This window comes from Glycine max, chromosome 2, assembly GCF_000004515.6.
Source record: "Glycine max cultivar Williams 82 chromosome 2, Glycine_max_v4.0, whole genome shotgun sequence".
NCBI classification, from domain to species: domain Eukaryota; kingdom Viridiplantae; phylum Streptophyta; class Magnoliopsida; order Fabales; family Fabaceae; genus Glycine; species Glycine max.
In genome coordinates, this window is record NC_016089.4 from 9,569,929 (window position 1) to 9,585,878 (window position 15,950).

A 15,950-nucleotide genomic window follows, 5' to 3' on the forward strand; every position below is an offset into this window, starting at 1 on the left:
TCATAAATCACCATTCAAGTTATAGCATCAACACATTATTCAATATCATCATTCAATCAAGTCATGTACATCTTAAGTCTATGTCATACATCAATTATAACATTTATCTACTTTTTATTAAGATTGGTATAACATCCTTAAAATTTTGAGTATTACTTCTATCATTTTTCGATATGTATCTATGACATCTCCGAGGTGTAACCACCATATCTATGGTTCTACTAATCCTATTAAATTGCATTGTATCTTGTTTTAAAGCTAACACAATTATCTACAACTTCTATGTTTACCTTGAAATCTAGTCCAATCATCTACTATGCCTAAAATTAGGAAGAACACAAACTAATTGCACAATCCTGACAGCTTGACCTTTGCTCACAAATTGTTCTATATATTGAGTTCCAAAAGTCCAAATTAGGTGAAACTAAAGCCAATAGTTACTAAAATCTAGGGCTACATTTCTTATGAAGACACCTAAGCCCAATTTGACCAGATTCATAGTTTATTTTTCACATTAAATTCACATTTCTGGTTACTCTATTCACATCTCTTGATTTCCATTTCATTCTCCTAATTCAAGATAAAATATCTAATTCTTAAGATGAGTTAAATTACTTACACCATCAACTATTACTATGGCTGAAACATGGGTGTCACTTAAAACACAACCTCACACTGCGGATATACCCCAAGTTTAAAAACTCAAGAGAAAGATAAAAATATTAACTATGAGAGACTTCACGCTTAACGCTAATCCCACTCTATTGTGTGGTGTTCCTAAGGCTTGGTGGTCTTCTCTATATATAGGGAAAGAAAGGAAACGAGTAAACAACACCTCAAACGGACAAATATAACTCAAGATATCACAAACTCTTTCTAGGATTTTTGTCATAAAACTAAAACTCAGTTTTTCAAGCATTATAGTTATAAAAAGTTAATCTAACACTCCTCTAACACCAAATATAATAACTACAACATTAACATAATTGTATAAAAATAACACCAAACATAATATAATATAATATAATGTAATGTAATAACAACAACAACAATAAAAATTTACAGAAAATATAACAGAAGGGTCCTAATAAAAATTCTTCTTAAAGTATATTCCTAGTGCTCGAAATTTAGGGTGTTATAAAGACTCTTCCAAAAAATATTGTCATTTTCCACCCTCAATTCTCATTATATAGTCAGGTCAAAGCATCTTACTTTGGCTTGTTATTTAAGGTTACAAGTGATTTGAGCACTCCAGGACTTACCTTGTGAGAAAGAACACCTGCCTCTGATGTAAGGTAAGATTTTTCCTTCACAAGGCTCTGTAGTCTCTTCGCCTCAAAGTCAAGCTGTGTTTGATCTGTAAATAATTACGTGGTCAGTAAAAAAGAGATATCAAGCAATTATTATTAGAAAACTGTTTTTCAATACAAGAAGGACTTCAATAAAGCAAGAACTCATTAAAAGAATAGGAGTGCAGATAGTCAGTCTCATCAGAACTTCTACCCAAACTATAAAGTTGATGCATATTAATGATCATCCATGCTAAATCATTTGCTTATCAAAGTACATATTTTATGTTCCGGGATGAAACATAAATTAATATAAAAATAATCAGAAAGTTCCTATGTGGCTATGTCAACAATTCAGATTTAGTTATAGACAAAAGAATCACTCTATTAAGTGGCATTTGAAAACCTAAACAGTGTATTAGACAAGGCCACTTTTAGTTAAAATTAAATTCATTTCAGTGTAGCAGTATTTTTCAATCACATAAAGAAATTGCTTACCATAATCAGGATGATCCAATAAATAGTATGACAGGCAATTTAAACATCTTAAAAAAAAATGTACGAACAAGAAAAGAGAAACAGTCAAAACACCAGTGAGACATGATTGCATTGCATCTGAATATCATTTCTCACATCAAATAGGAAAAAATTTTATAACCCAGACTCCAAACTAATGCATAAAACCCAGCTTTTCATTTCATCCACTATAATATGAAAAAACATATAATGAGGTGGAAAAGATTTATCTCACATGTATTCCCATTAAACTGAAGAAAATATAATAGGATTTACGAGTTATGGCCAAACATAAACCAAAGAATGCTCCCACAGACACAGAAGTCATAAGCAAGAATTATACCCCAGCACATGAAAAAAAAACATGGGTAAACATTTAAATACATTTTCTTGCTTCTTTTTTTCACATTAGTGTTTTTTTAAAATACATTTTTGGTCCCTATAATTTAGCATTTTTCTCATTTTCATCCTTGTAAAAATAATTTGTTTTAGTCCTTACAAAAAAATTGTTTTATTTTTCATCCTTAAAGTGTTTTAGATAGCGTTTTGAATGATAAAAAAAGTGTTTTGAACAGTAAAAAAAGCATTATAACACTTTAAGGAAGAAAAACAAAACAAACACATTTTGCAAGAACTAAAACAAAAAAAAAATTAAAGGAATAAAAATGAGAAAAACGCTAAATTATAGAGACCAAAAATGTATTTAAGCCTTTTTCTTTTTAATGGTTAGAGGTTAGGACGGGCAGCAATGAAAGCACCTGTTTCCAATATAGTATGAGCCGCATGAAATGGAATTCTGGCAAACAGATCAGTTCCTGGAAACATCATCCATGTCTGCTCAGAAGAGTCATGTTTGCCACAGGTGGTGCAAACCTCTTGCACCAAAGGTCTCGAGCTGGTCCCTGCTACTCCTTTCATTATTGATTCAAAAGGAGATGGAACACTACTCTTGGTTGTCCGAGCCCTCTTCCTTAATGCAGTAAGTGCTTCTCTATTCCCATTTCTCAATCTATCATTCTCAACCAGCTTTACTTTTACCAAAAGGAACAAATGCATAGCCACTTAATTTCAAAGAAAAGCTATTAAAGAGATCCAGTAGGAAAAATAATACACTTTATTGGCATAATACACAAAAGATTTCTGAATTGATTGGTATTGAATTGATTGCTGTTAAGGACATAGCACAGTAATATGGAAATTACTTTGGGATTAAGTAATTAGTTACTTTGTGCATCCAAACTGAACGCCATAAGTCATTTAATACACAAAAGATTTCTTCATTGATTGATATTGAATTGATTGCTGTTAAGGACATAGCATATGGTTTCACAATTTAGGAATGCTAGTTGCCCAACTACTTTGGTTAGTAGGCCACGGTTAAATAGTTTTTATGTCATTTAAGGGTGAGTTTAAATATGCTTTTTTGAAGAAAAAACCACTATTAAAATATAGTTTTCCAAAAGCTACTCTTTCTAACTTGTAGAGAGGCACGAGAACTGCCATATTTTAGACTAGTTTTTCTTTAAAAAAAACTTATAATTATCTTAAAATCTTTAAACAACAATTCAGCTTTTTCCCACTTTTTGGGGTTGGCTACATACATCGATCAAACAATGCCATGTTTAGCCCTAAATCATGTTGATATAGACAAACAATTGACCTTTAAATCTTCCTAAATTGTTTTGCCTATAGTTTTTCTGCCTCCCTCTGCCTCTAGTGCTTAGGCTACCTTCCATCTGATTTACTCTACTTAAGAGAGGGTCCTATAGATCTTTTCCATACATACCCAAACCACATACATGTCATATTTTAAATTTACAAAACATTTTTAAATTTAAAAAGCACCATTTTCTTTAAAAGAGTACAAATGAATGGGGTGTAAATTTGCGTTTCCTTTTCAAACAAGCTAAAAGCTTAGCAAGCTTTCAACATGGAGGGGGGAGGGGGGAGGATATGAATTATAAGAAAAGTACTACCAGGTCATGTAATTAAGTACATATAATTCGAGTTGAAGGGCATAAGATAAGATTCTTGTGCAACAATGCAAGTGAACCATTCTTATTTCTTGGTAATTTGTTTAGTCCCTCTCCTCCCCCCCTTCCCCAGCTATCTCTCCCTAAAAATCTTGTCTTTCAAGAAAGGTGACAACACTCAACACACTAGTTTTGTGACACATTACAATGATTTGTGAATGGATTTAGCATACTTAGGAGGTTATATTGACATTTTAAAATGTTAAGAAACATTGGTGTTTTTCTATAGTAGAAGTAGATGTTTTCACAGGATTTCGATTTAGTTCATTCAAGTTTATAAACTTAAATTGAATGATTAAAAGGGAAAAATTCAAATTAACATAAGGTTTGGAACTTTGGCTCATGTGCGACTCAGTCCCTAAGCTTTAAAAAGGTGTATTTCAACCCTTAAAAGTTTTCAACATATGCAGAATAACTATTAATTTTTCCATCAAAATTTGACAGATACAGTCACATGAATAGCATGTGATGTGACTAATTTGTTTCCAAAATTACCCCTAAAAAATACAAATTAGCACTCTAAAGTTTGAATCATGTGCAACTTGGAAGAAATACACCATTTTAAAGTCATATATGATTAAGATTAAGTTGCAAACGATTCAGACTTCAAGGTGCCAATTTCAATTTTTCCTTAGGGGTGGATTTTGAAAACAAATTAGTCACATGTTAATCATGTGATCGAGTTTATCAAATCTTAATAGGAAAATTAACAGAGGCTGTTTTGCACACTTGAAAACTATAAGGATCAAAATACACCTTTTTAAAGTTTAGAGACCAAGTTGTACATGACACAAATCTCAAGGTGCTAATTTAAACTTTTCTTTGATTAATATGCTACAAAACTGTTTCATCTTGAAGAAATATCATTGAAATATGAAGATCTGTGTAACAGTCTCTAGTTATATTGATTCACTAATGAAATGTGCAGGATATTTTCACCATAAAAACTGGTGTAAAGGAAATATATTGGAAAGAAGAAGCTAATAAGGAAAGGAAAAGTGGAGATACTAGATGTGAGGAAGGTGTCTCAAATTCAGCCTTATCATGTTTCCAAGAGAATATTTGAATGCGGCAATAGATTCTACCAGCCAAGAAAAAAGTTACAGCTAAACAAAATAACAATTATTAACTTTACCCTGTGCTTTCTAGTTAAGGCATCAAGTTATTGTCCTCAATATGGCAATAGAAGCTAGAATTTACTCTTTAAAGAATTTTATTACTTACTTTGTTTCCAAGTCTTTGTAATAATGTTAATCTCCATCAATTTGAATTACCATGTTGGGCTAAAAGAAGATTCTGTGACACCCTCTATCCTCACAAATATAAATAAGTAACTAAATAGATCATACAAAATTTATTATTAAGTTTATAAACACATAATAATACAAGAAGGAGAAAAAAAAACATGCAAAATTAATTAATAATTTTGTTTTTAAACACGTTTAATTTAAATCAATTCAAAAGGATAAAAGGTTCACATCCACTTACTGAAAACATAATAGAAATTTTTTAAAATAAAATATAAAATTATCCCGGCTCAAAACAAGGTCGTCCACTCTAAATAAATAATAAAAAAAACTAAAATAGAAAAGTATAATGCAATTATATCATTCAGTAAATCATAACATGCAAAAATCATAATAAGCGAAGTAAAATCCTATGCCCCAATGTCACATTTATTAGAGCATATCCCTATCACAGACTAAGTCTCTCCATCTCTAGCATGTGGCTCATCATATGAAGGCTCACCTGAAACAAAGTGGCAATCAACCCAAACACACACACACCAGGAGTAAGTTATCACATTCGTATATAATAAAATATTAGAGCATGTGAAACATATAATACTTAAAGCTGAATTTATATAAATAACATTACCACACAACATCGCACACATTATTCACACCCACTCAAGTTCACATACTCCATAAAATAACATCAACCACATTTGTTAAATCAATGAAATTCAAACACAAGCGTTATGCAACAATTATACTAAGACTCAAGCCTACATGCAATGTGGTACCATGTCAGTGAAAAATAACACTGGGCACTTAGGAGTACATGACAAAACACACCACACAATGGGTATACTCGGCCACTCTCACTAAGTAACATCATAAGGTGACCAGTCAGGGTTACTCTGTTTTGCGAGAATGCCCCAACCACATGGGATCAACATGGGCTTAAAGGAGCACTCAAATCGAGTATCTTTACCCCCAAAGCCTAGACTCCGAAGAATCCGTTTGGGCCTCACCTTCCTGATTCAGGTCAAACCCCTAAAATATTTTTTTTTGCACGCAGACACTGTTTATGAGTTATATAATACCCACGATCTCACTATTATATTTCAAAGATATTTAACAAATTGCGCTACAGTTTTACCCTTCAGGATCCTAACTAGGAATCCTATAATTTCCTTTAACACTGCGCATAAAAGTTCTCTCAAGATAAACACTGGTCGGATTATTGTATAACTCATAACTCACAAGACAAGTAATATCACTACAAATATCAATCACACACTCATTCACAACCATATTTCATGTCTACAGTTTAACATTTCACACTTTAACTAATTACAAATATATACTCAACAATTAAATAACAATGTATCATAATACTAATAACATACAATATATTAGCTTCAAGACTTATAAACAAATAATTGTAAAAATACACATGAAACACATATATATAAATATATTATATTCAATATATATATATATATATATATATATATATATATATATATATATATATATATATATATCAAAAGTATTAAGTATATATTAATATAAAATAATCACAATAATATCAAACATATCATTAAGTAAATACAAATTATACATAACAATAAAATATATACTCATATTGATTTATATGAACAACATGTATACCTATATTCTAAACATTTTTCAACTAAGTTACCAACATCAAGAAAATGCCTAATTACAATGTGAATACAACTTTAGTTAATTTCTTTAAATGATTTTAGCCAATTCAATTATCCAACAATCCCTACACATATGAATTTCATGACGAAAAATCACTCACGTGAAATAAAATATAAAGTTTGTAAAAAAACGAAAAGAAAAAAAAGGTTGTTGGATCGAGTGGCCTTAGAATAATTAAGAAGGGGGGTTGAATTAATTATTCCTAAACCTTTACTAATTAAAAATTACTCTTTTAAGGCTTTTACTAAATTGTTAAGAGAATGAGGAGTAGAAGAGAAAACTTAACAGAAAGTAAAAGCGGAAATTAAATGCACAGCGGAAAGTAAAAGAGTAGGGAAGAAGGAAACAAACACACAAGAGTTTTTATACTGGTTCAGCAACAACCCGTGCCTACATCCAGTCCCCAAGCGACCTGCGGTCCTTGAGGTTTCTTTCAACCTTGTAAAAATCCATTTACAAGCAAAGATCCACAAGGGATGTACCCTCCCTTGTTCTCTTTGAACCTAGTGGATGTACCCTCCACTAGAATTGATCCACAAGAGATGTACCATCTCTTGTTCTCAGTCAAACTCAAGTAGATGTACCCGCTACTTGTACCACAAAGGATGTATCCTCCAATGTGTTGAGACAAAGATCTCAGGCTATTAAATCTTTGATACTTTGTGAATGGGGATACAAAAGAATTCTCAGGAGGTTAGTCCTTTGAACACTTTTGTATTAGGGAATGGGAAGAATCAAAAGAATTCTCAGACTGTGTCGTTTTGAATTCTTTGACAAAGGAGAAGGGAGACACAAAAGAATTCAGGTGGTTAGTCCTTTGTTCTTTTGGAAAAGGGAGAAGAGAGACACAAAAAGAATTCAGGCGGTTAGTCCTTGGCGAATTCTTTTTGGCAAAGGGAGAAGAGAATGAAAAGATGAATAGCACAAGTTTTCAAGGTTTGGAAAAACAGAAAACTTCAGAAAGCTTTTGGTACAAAGAAGAAGAAGAAGTTCAAAGAGATTCAAGGCTTGTAAAGGATTGTATGAAATAAGTGTTCAAGATTGTTGTTAGAAAGATTGATTGAAAATGAAAAACAAAGTCTTGCTTTTATAGACTCTTCATGTATGGTCAAGAAGGCCATTCAGAAGAGTTATAACTTTTAGAAAAACTTAAAAACCATTTGAAAAAGTCAAAACCTTTTTGAAGAGTTACATCTTTAGATTTTTCAGAAACAAACACTGGTAATCGATTACCAAATAAGTGTAATCGATTACACAAAGCTTTTGAGTGAAACAATGTGACTCTTCACATTTAAATTTGAATTTCAACGTTCAAGGACACTGGTAATCGATTACCAAAACATTGTAATCGATTACAGCCTTTTGAAAATATTTGGAACGTTGTAAATTCAGTTTGAAAACTTTTTCAAACTCATTTTGCTACTGGTAATCGATTACAACAATATGGTAATCGATTACCATAGAGTAAAAACTCTTTGGTAAAGGTTTTGTCAAAAACTCATGTGCTATTCAAAGTTTTGAAAAAAAAACTTTTTAATACTTATCTTGATTGAGTTTTTTCTTCATTCTTGAATCTTGAGTCTTGAATCTTGATCTTGATTCTTGAGATCTTGAATCTTGAATCTTGATTCTTGATTGTATACTTTCTTCTTGAGTCTTGAATTCTTCTTGATTCTTGAACTCTTGACTTGTTCTTGATTCACTTGAAATGTTCTTTGATTCACTTGAGTTGTTCTTTGATCTTTTGAGCTTTTTGTTCATCATCTTTTGTTGTCATCATTGTTATCATCAAAACACCTTTGAATCATTTTTGATTCATCATGAAGCTTTGCTTCCACAAAGGTATCAATATATATGTACATGTATACACTGCGGTGCGGAAAAAAAAAAGAACAAGATTGAAAAGCCAACATATCTGGTACAAACAAAATCACCACCACATAATATTTATGCTAATTATAAAGAATTCTAATTCCTAAGGTACACACCTAACACAGGAACACATCAATTCTACAACAAACTCGCAACAGAACACCAATTGATTCATCAAACACACTCAGTCCGCGATTAAACATGAAAACATAATTAAACTTCATAAACACCCCAAAATAACCCAAAAATTGATCATCTAGGGATCCCTACACATGTTCATTCTAATTCCCAAGCGTGAGTAACTCATCCCTTACCTCGATGTAGTCACTTAAATGTTCTCTGTTAGCAATTGTGGTGTCTCTGGTGCTCTCTAGAGCTCCTCCTCTGGTTGCTCTATTAGGGTTCTTGTGCGTCAGAAAAGAAGAAAGGAACAGAATGTGTTTTCTAAAAAGTTGCTCTAGGTTAACATTTGGCTTATATAGTGGGAATTTATGACCTATTTTTTTTACTTATTTATTAATTTCTTATTTACTTATTAAAAGTTACGGCTGTTACAACTTCCACTTCCAGTTCTATTAATTTCTTTTGGAATTGTTTCATAGTTTCATCCATATTTGAATCCTGGAAAGTTATAAAGAAAATATTATCTAGAGAAATTTATTGTCAGCAACAACAAGCATTCAGTTGAATCCAAATGGAAAAATAATGATATTTGCTTAAGGTCGTGTTTGGGGTGGTTGTCAGTTTCCAGTTTTCTGTTTTAAAATGCAATTTCAAAACGGAAATGTGTTCGGCAAAAAATGGAGTTTAGTTGGTTTTTTGCTTCTTTTCAAAACAGAGGTTTTACCCCATTTCAAAAACTATAAAAATAGGTTTGTGGGTTTTTATTGTTGGTTTTACTCTAATCCTCTAGCCCTTGTCCCTCAAGCTACTCTCTCTCACTTCATCGATCGCGATCGCCGATCGCCAATCGCGGGTCACGATCGTCGTTTGCTGGTAACTGTCCCAATAGCCAGTTGCAGTCACTGATCTGTTAGAAGGGTGATTCAATAGCTCTAGTCTGTAACCAAGAGGTTTATTGGTTAACCTTTTAAATAGGCATAGTTATTGTTGCCTATAAATAGACTCAATACATGTTGTAATTGAAATAACTTCTCAATAATACATTACATTTGGTGCACAGTTTTGCACAGTATTGTTTGCACATTACAGAAAGTTCTTTCCTCTGGTTCTAACATTTGGTATCAAGAGCGAGGAATTCTAGGGAAACTCTGCTGCAAGAATGGCTCTTAACACCGGAAGCTTTGCCACCGTCCTCCCCATCCTCGATAGCAAGAATTGGGAAAGATGGTGCATCCAGATGAAGGCGATCCTTGGCTATCAAGATGTCATGGACATCATGGAAGAAGGCTACCAAAGCCTTCCTGAAGGGGCTAGGGAGGCGCAGAAAGCTATCCACAAGGAGAACAAGAAGAAAGACTGCAAGGCAATGTGTCTTCTTCACCAATGTGTGGATATTCCCCGTTTTGAGAAGATTGCAGGAGCTGCAACTTCCAAAGAAGCATGGGACATTCTGGAAAAGGGAAATGTCGGTGCAAATCAATTGAAGAAAGTAAGGTTGCAAACCATGAGACGTCAATATGAGCTAATGCAAATGGAGGATACAGAAAAGATTGCAGATTTCTTCAATTGAATTATCAAGCTGACGAATTTGATGAAATCGTGTGGCGAAACGATCACAGAATCCATAATTGTTGAAAAAATATCGCAAACTCTAACCCTAAGATTCGATCATATCGTTGTAGCGATGGAGGAATCCGGAAAGATAGAGTCTCTGTAGATCGAAGAACTTCAAGGATCGCTTGAAGCCCATGAGCAATGGCTCAATGAAAGAACCACTGAGAGACACAAACTCACAAAAGAGGAGGAAGCAGTGGTAAAAGCTACAACAAAACTGTTGGACAAGTGGCCTCAAATATCTTAAGAAGGGGGGTTGAATTAAGATATCACAATCTTTTCCTAATCAAAAATTTTATTTTGATTTTATCCCAATAACCAAAGATTCCTTTTAAAAATGAGCTCCTAAATAATAATGCAAATTAATCTTACTAAATAGAAATAATAAGCAATACACAATAAACAATAAAGGAGTTTAAGGGAAGAGAAAATGCAAACTCAGATTTATACTGGTTCGACCACACCCTTGTGGCTACGTCCAGTTCCCAAGCAACCCGCTTGAGAGTTCCACTATCTTGCAAAATCCCTTTACAAGTTCTAAACCACACAAGGGCAACCCTTCCTTTGTGTTCAGATTTCTTTACAACAAGAGACCCTCGGTCTCTTAATCCCTTTTGAGAAATATAATGAAGAGAAGAAGAAATCTCTCTTGAAAGAGATAGATGTTACAATTGAGCACTCAATTAATTCCTTATTGAATTGCAAGTGTATTGGCCAAGGAATTCTTAAGAGGATAAAATAATTTTGCTTTTTGAGAGGATAAGACTTTTTGTTCTGAAAAACTCTGAGCAAATTCGTATTCCAAGTCACATATAAATTGACCTTTGATGGCCATGTAAAAACCATTTGAAAAGTTGTGACCCTTGGAAATAATTTTCTGAAAATCTCCTCTGGTAATCGATTACAAGACTTGTGTAATCGATTACAGGCTTTAAAATTTGAATCAAAACGTTTAGTAACTACTGGTAATCGATTACCATTCATGTGTTATAAGTCATTTTGGTCACTGGTAATCAATTACATCCTCTGATAATCGTTTACCAGAGAGTAAATCTCTTGAAAAAGACATTTTTGCTTAAATTTCTTGGCCAAACCTTTTGCAGTTTCAATTTGGAATTCCCTTCCTAAAACACTAGAGATCTTCTTGATGTTGTATCTTGTATTCTTGGATTTTTGTCTTAAATTAAACTTGAAAAGCACATTTTCATAAGGCATCAAAACATCACGATCATATGGCATCATCAAAACATCAAAGGCAAAGTCTTTGCTTCTACAAAAACACGAGGTAGGGGTAGAGATCCAAGATCAAATGCTGGAAAGGCTCCTCAACAGCAAGAACCTGAAAAACATAACTCAAAACAACCTGAATCGTCCAATGGTAGAGGAGGATATAGGCAATATAGACGAGGAAAGAAAAGATTTGATAGAAAGAGGCTTAAATGCTTCAATTGTGGTAAAATTGGGCATTTCTCTGCAGAATGCCATGCACCAACTCAGAATCAGTACAGGGGGAGACAAGATCCAGAAGCAAACTTGGCAAAAGGTGAAGATGTTGATGTAGAAGACAACCCCTTGTTATTGATGATGACAACAAATACAGAGGCTGGAAACGATGATACTCGGTATCTTGACTCAGGATGCTCCAATCATATGACTGGACATAAAGAATGGCTGGTGAATTTTGATATGAAGAAGAGAAGCAAGGTCAAATTCACAGACAATAGAGTCATTGAAGTAGAAGGAACTGGTGATGTGCTTATCCAAAGGAAAGATGGAGGCCAAGCCTTGATAACAGAGGTTTTGTATATTCCCACAATGAAGAACAATCTGTTAAGCATTGATTAGTTACTGTAGAAAGGATTCAGCATGAACCTCCATGATGGCACAATGGAGATCTTTGACAGAATGCAGAAGAAAATACTAAAGGCCAAAATCTCAGAGAATAGGACCTTCCAAGTGAAGCTAGGAGCATTTGATTCTCAGTGCCTAAATGCAGAAACCAAATTAGATGAGTCTTGGCTTTGGCACATGAGGTATGGACATCTCAATTTCAAAGATGTAAACCTTTTACATGTAAAAGATATAGTGACTGGTTTGTCACAAGTTAGAATCCCGAAATCTATTTGTGACCATTGCATGATTAGCAAACAAACAAGAGCATCCTTTAGCAACTACGCACACCCATTATAGCCAATGATTTACTACATGTAGTGTACTCTGATGTTTGTGGACCATTTGAGGTTCCCTCTCTAGGTGGGAACAGGTTCTTTGTGTCTTTTGTTGATGAATTTAGCAGGAAAATATGGACATACTTACTCAAGGTTAAGAGTGAAGTATTTGAGAACCTAAAGAAATTCACAGCCATGACTGAAAAACAATCAGGGAAGAAGTTGAACATCCTTAGAACAAATGGAGGAGGAGAGTTCAACTCTAGAGAAATTGAAGCCTTTTGCATAGACAAAGGCATCCTACATGAAGTAACAGCCCCCTACACACCACAACACAATGGTGTGGTAGAGAGAAGAAACAGGACCATTATGAACATGGTGAGGAGCATGTTGAAAGGAAAGAACCTACCTAAAGCCCTATGGGGAGAAGCAGTTGTCACAGCAACATATGTACTGAATAGGTGCCTCATACAACAACTTAAAAATCAAGTATTAGAATCTGTATGGTTAGGGAAAACACCATCTGTGAAGCATATGAGATTTTTTGCCTCAACATGTTACAGACATATTCCTGATCAAACAAGGAAGAAATTGGATGACAAGAGTGAACACATGATCTTCGTTGGCTACAATCGCACAAGGTCATACAAACTCTTAAATCCAAGAACGAATCAAATAGTTTTCAATAGGGATGTGTAATTTGATGAGTTGAACACATGGATAAAGGACAAGCATGATCCAGGCAAGAAGCCAATGATGCATATTAACATAAAAACATTGAGTGAACCAGAACTTGATGATATAACAGGTGAAGTTCAAGCTAAACCTACAGGTGCAGTTCAAGAAGTAGAGGGAAGAAGATCCACAAGGACTAGAAGTTTGCCAACAAGACTAGAAGACTATGAGATGTTTCTTGATAGTGCAATTGATGATGATGGTCAATTGGTTCATCTAGCAATAATGGGAGAAGTAGAACCTGTCACCTTCCAAGAAGCAATTAAAAAGGAAGTATGGTTAGATGCTATGAGAGAAGAGTTGAAAGCCATATAGAGGAACAAGACATGGGAGTTGGCTAGTCTATCAAATGGCAAAACAACTATAAAGGTCAAATGGGTTTTCAAGAACAAGCTCAAACCAGATGGGAGTATTGCTAAACACAAAGTCAGGCTAGTGGCAAAGGGCTTTATGCAGAAAGAAGGCTATGATTACAAAGAAGTCTTTGCACCAGTGGCGAGGTTTGAGACTGTGAGGTTGATAGTTGCTTTGGCAAGTTGGAAAGGATGAAAACTATGGCAAATGGATGTAAAGTCTGCCTTCCTAAATGGACCCCTAGAAGAAAAAGTATATGTACAACAACCTCCTGGATTTGAGACTGTAGGACAAGAAGATAAAGTGTTGAAGTTGAAGAAAGCACTATATAGGCTCAAACAAGCACCTAGAGCATGGAATAAGAGAATTGACTCATTCCTAACTAATAGTGGATTCAAGAAATGCGTTGTAGAGCATGGTCTCTATGTGAAATTTCTAAAGAATGATGAAGTTCTATTGCTATGCCTTTATGTAGATGACTTGGTAATTACAGGAAGCAACATGGGGAAATTGAGAACTTGAAGACACAGCTAGGGTCAAAATTTGAGATGACTGACCTTGGATAACTTTCTTACTTCTTGGGCATTGAGTTCATGAAGACTAGCAGAGGCATTATAATGCATCAGAGGAAACACATCACTGAAACTTTGAAGAGGTTTCACATGCAAAACTGCAACTTAGTAGCAATTCCAGTATAGGCCAATTTGAAGATTGACAACTCTGAAAGTGAACAGAATGTAGATGCAACTTTGTATAGACAAATTGTTGGGTGTTTGAGGTTCATTTGTCATAGTAGACCAGATATTTCTTATGGTGTTGGAGTGATTAGCAAATTTATGACTCGTCCAAAGCAATCTCATCTAGCAGCAGCCAAAAGGATCATGAGGTGCCTAAAGGGGACAAAAAACTGTGGTATTTTGTTTCCAAATCAGAAAGAGAATGGTGATCTACATCTCGTGGGTTATACAGACTCAGACTGGTGTGGAGATAAAGTAGATAGAAGAAGCATTTCTGGTTTTGTGTTCTTGTTATCAGGTGCTCCAATATCCTAGAGTTCAAGAAAGCAAGATATTGTTGCTTTGTCAACCTGTGAGGTCGAGTACGTAGCTGCATGCAATGCATCGTGTCAAGGTCTCTAGCTATTGTCCTTACTAGCTGAGTTGAAGTGTGGCAGTTTTGAGAAGATTGAGCTGCAAATTAACAGTAAATCTGCCATAGATTTGGCCAAGAATCCTGTGAGCCATGGGAAAAGCAAACATATAGAGACTAAGTTTCATTTTCTCAGGGATCAAGTGTGCAGAGGAAGGATAGGTTTGCATCATTGTCCAATAGAAGTTCAAGTGGCTGATATTTTGACCAAAGGATTGAAGACTCAGAGGTTTTTGATGCTGAGAAAGATGCTGAACATTGTGTGTTTCTGATGTTTTTTTTTAGCAGTGTTCAGTATTGTATAAGTCTAGAGACTAAGTTTCATTTTCTCAGGGATCAAGTGTGCAGAGGAAGGATAGGTTTGCATCATTGTCCAATAGAAGTTCAAGTGGCTGATATTTTGACCAAAGGATTGAAGACTCAGAGGTTTTTGATGCTGAGAAAGATGCTGAACATTGTGTGTTTCTGATGTTTTTTTTTAGCAGTGTTCAGTATTGTATAAGTCTAGAGCTTTTGAATTATAGGGGGGTGTTAAACGGGTAATTCAATACCTCTAGTCTATAACCAAGAGGTTTACTGGTTAACCTTGTAAATAGGCATGGTTACTATTGCCTATAAATAGACTCAATACATGTTGTAATTGAAATAACTTCTCAATAATACATTACATTTGGTGCACAGTATTTTTTGCACATTACAAAAAATTCTTTCCTCTGGTTCTAACATGATCAAGGGTTGTTGGTCATCGATACATTCTATTGACCTTTTTTTGGATTACAAAATTTTGATATTAAAGATACATGCGAGAAATTTGGGAATGGTTTTGAAATTAAAAATTCAAAACGAAAACTAGATTTGATTTTCAAATATTTCATAACGGAAAACGAAAAACCAACCCAAAGGAGGCCTTAGTTTTATTAAATATAATAGTTGAAATAATTGCGTAAATATTATACTGGTGATAAAAATGAAAAAAGATAATAATAACGTTGATGATGATAGATCGCAAGTCGCAACACGGAAACGAGAAAATCCTTTTAAACTCACCAGAGAAGGTCGTTGGAATCGCCGGTTGAGTTAATGGTGTCGTCGTCACAAAAAGTTGCGCCACAATGTGAGTGAAGCGTAGTGTAACGGATC

The 15,950-nt window shown here is 34.2% G+C and overlaps 1 protein-coding gene across 1 annotated transcript; it reads right to left on the reverse strand.

Moving 5' to 3' along the window:
- Positions 1 to 1,208: 1,208 nt before the first annotated feature.
- On the reverse strand, positions 1,209 to 9,279 carry LOC100815531 (uncharacterized). The gene is made up of 4 exons (XM_026126985.1): positions 9,214 to 9,279; positions 5,113 to 5,146; positions 2,564 to 2,866; positions 1,209 to 1,357 (listed from the first exon to the last, which is right to left on the reverse strand). Exons 1-4 carry the CDS (start codon positions 9,277 to 9,279, stop codon positions 1,209 to 1,211), a joined length of 552 nt encoding a protein of 183 aa, XP_025982770.1.
- Between the last annotated feature and the right edge of the window lie 6,671 nt (positions 9,280 to 15,950).

Excerpts from the sequence above, each read along its gene's own strand:
- LOC100815531 (XM_026126985.1), bottom strand. The coding sequence starts at position 9,279 with ATGGATGAAACTATGAAACAATTCCAAAAGAAATTAATAGAACTGGAA. Across the intron at positions 5,147-9,213 it reads AAGTGGAAGTTGTAACAGCC|AGGGTGTCACAGAATCTTCT; the intron begins GTAACTTTTAAT and ends TTGTGAGGATAG. Across the intron at positions 2,867-5,112 it reads TCTTCTTTTAGCCCAACATG|TGGCTATGCATTTGTTCCTT; the intron begins GTAATTCAAATT and ends TTTGAAATTAAG.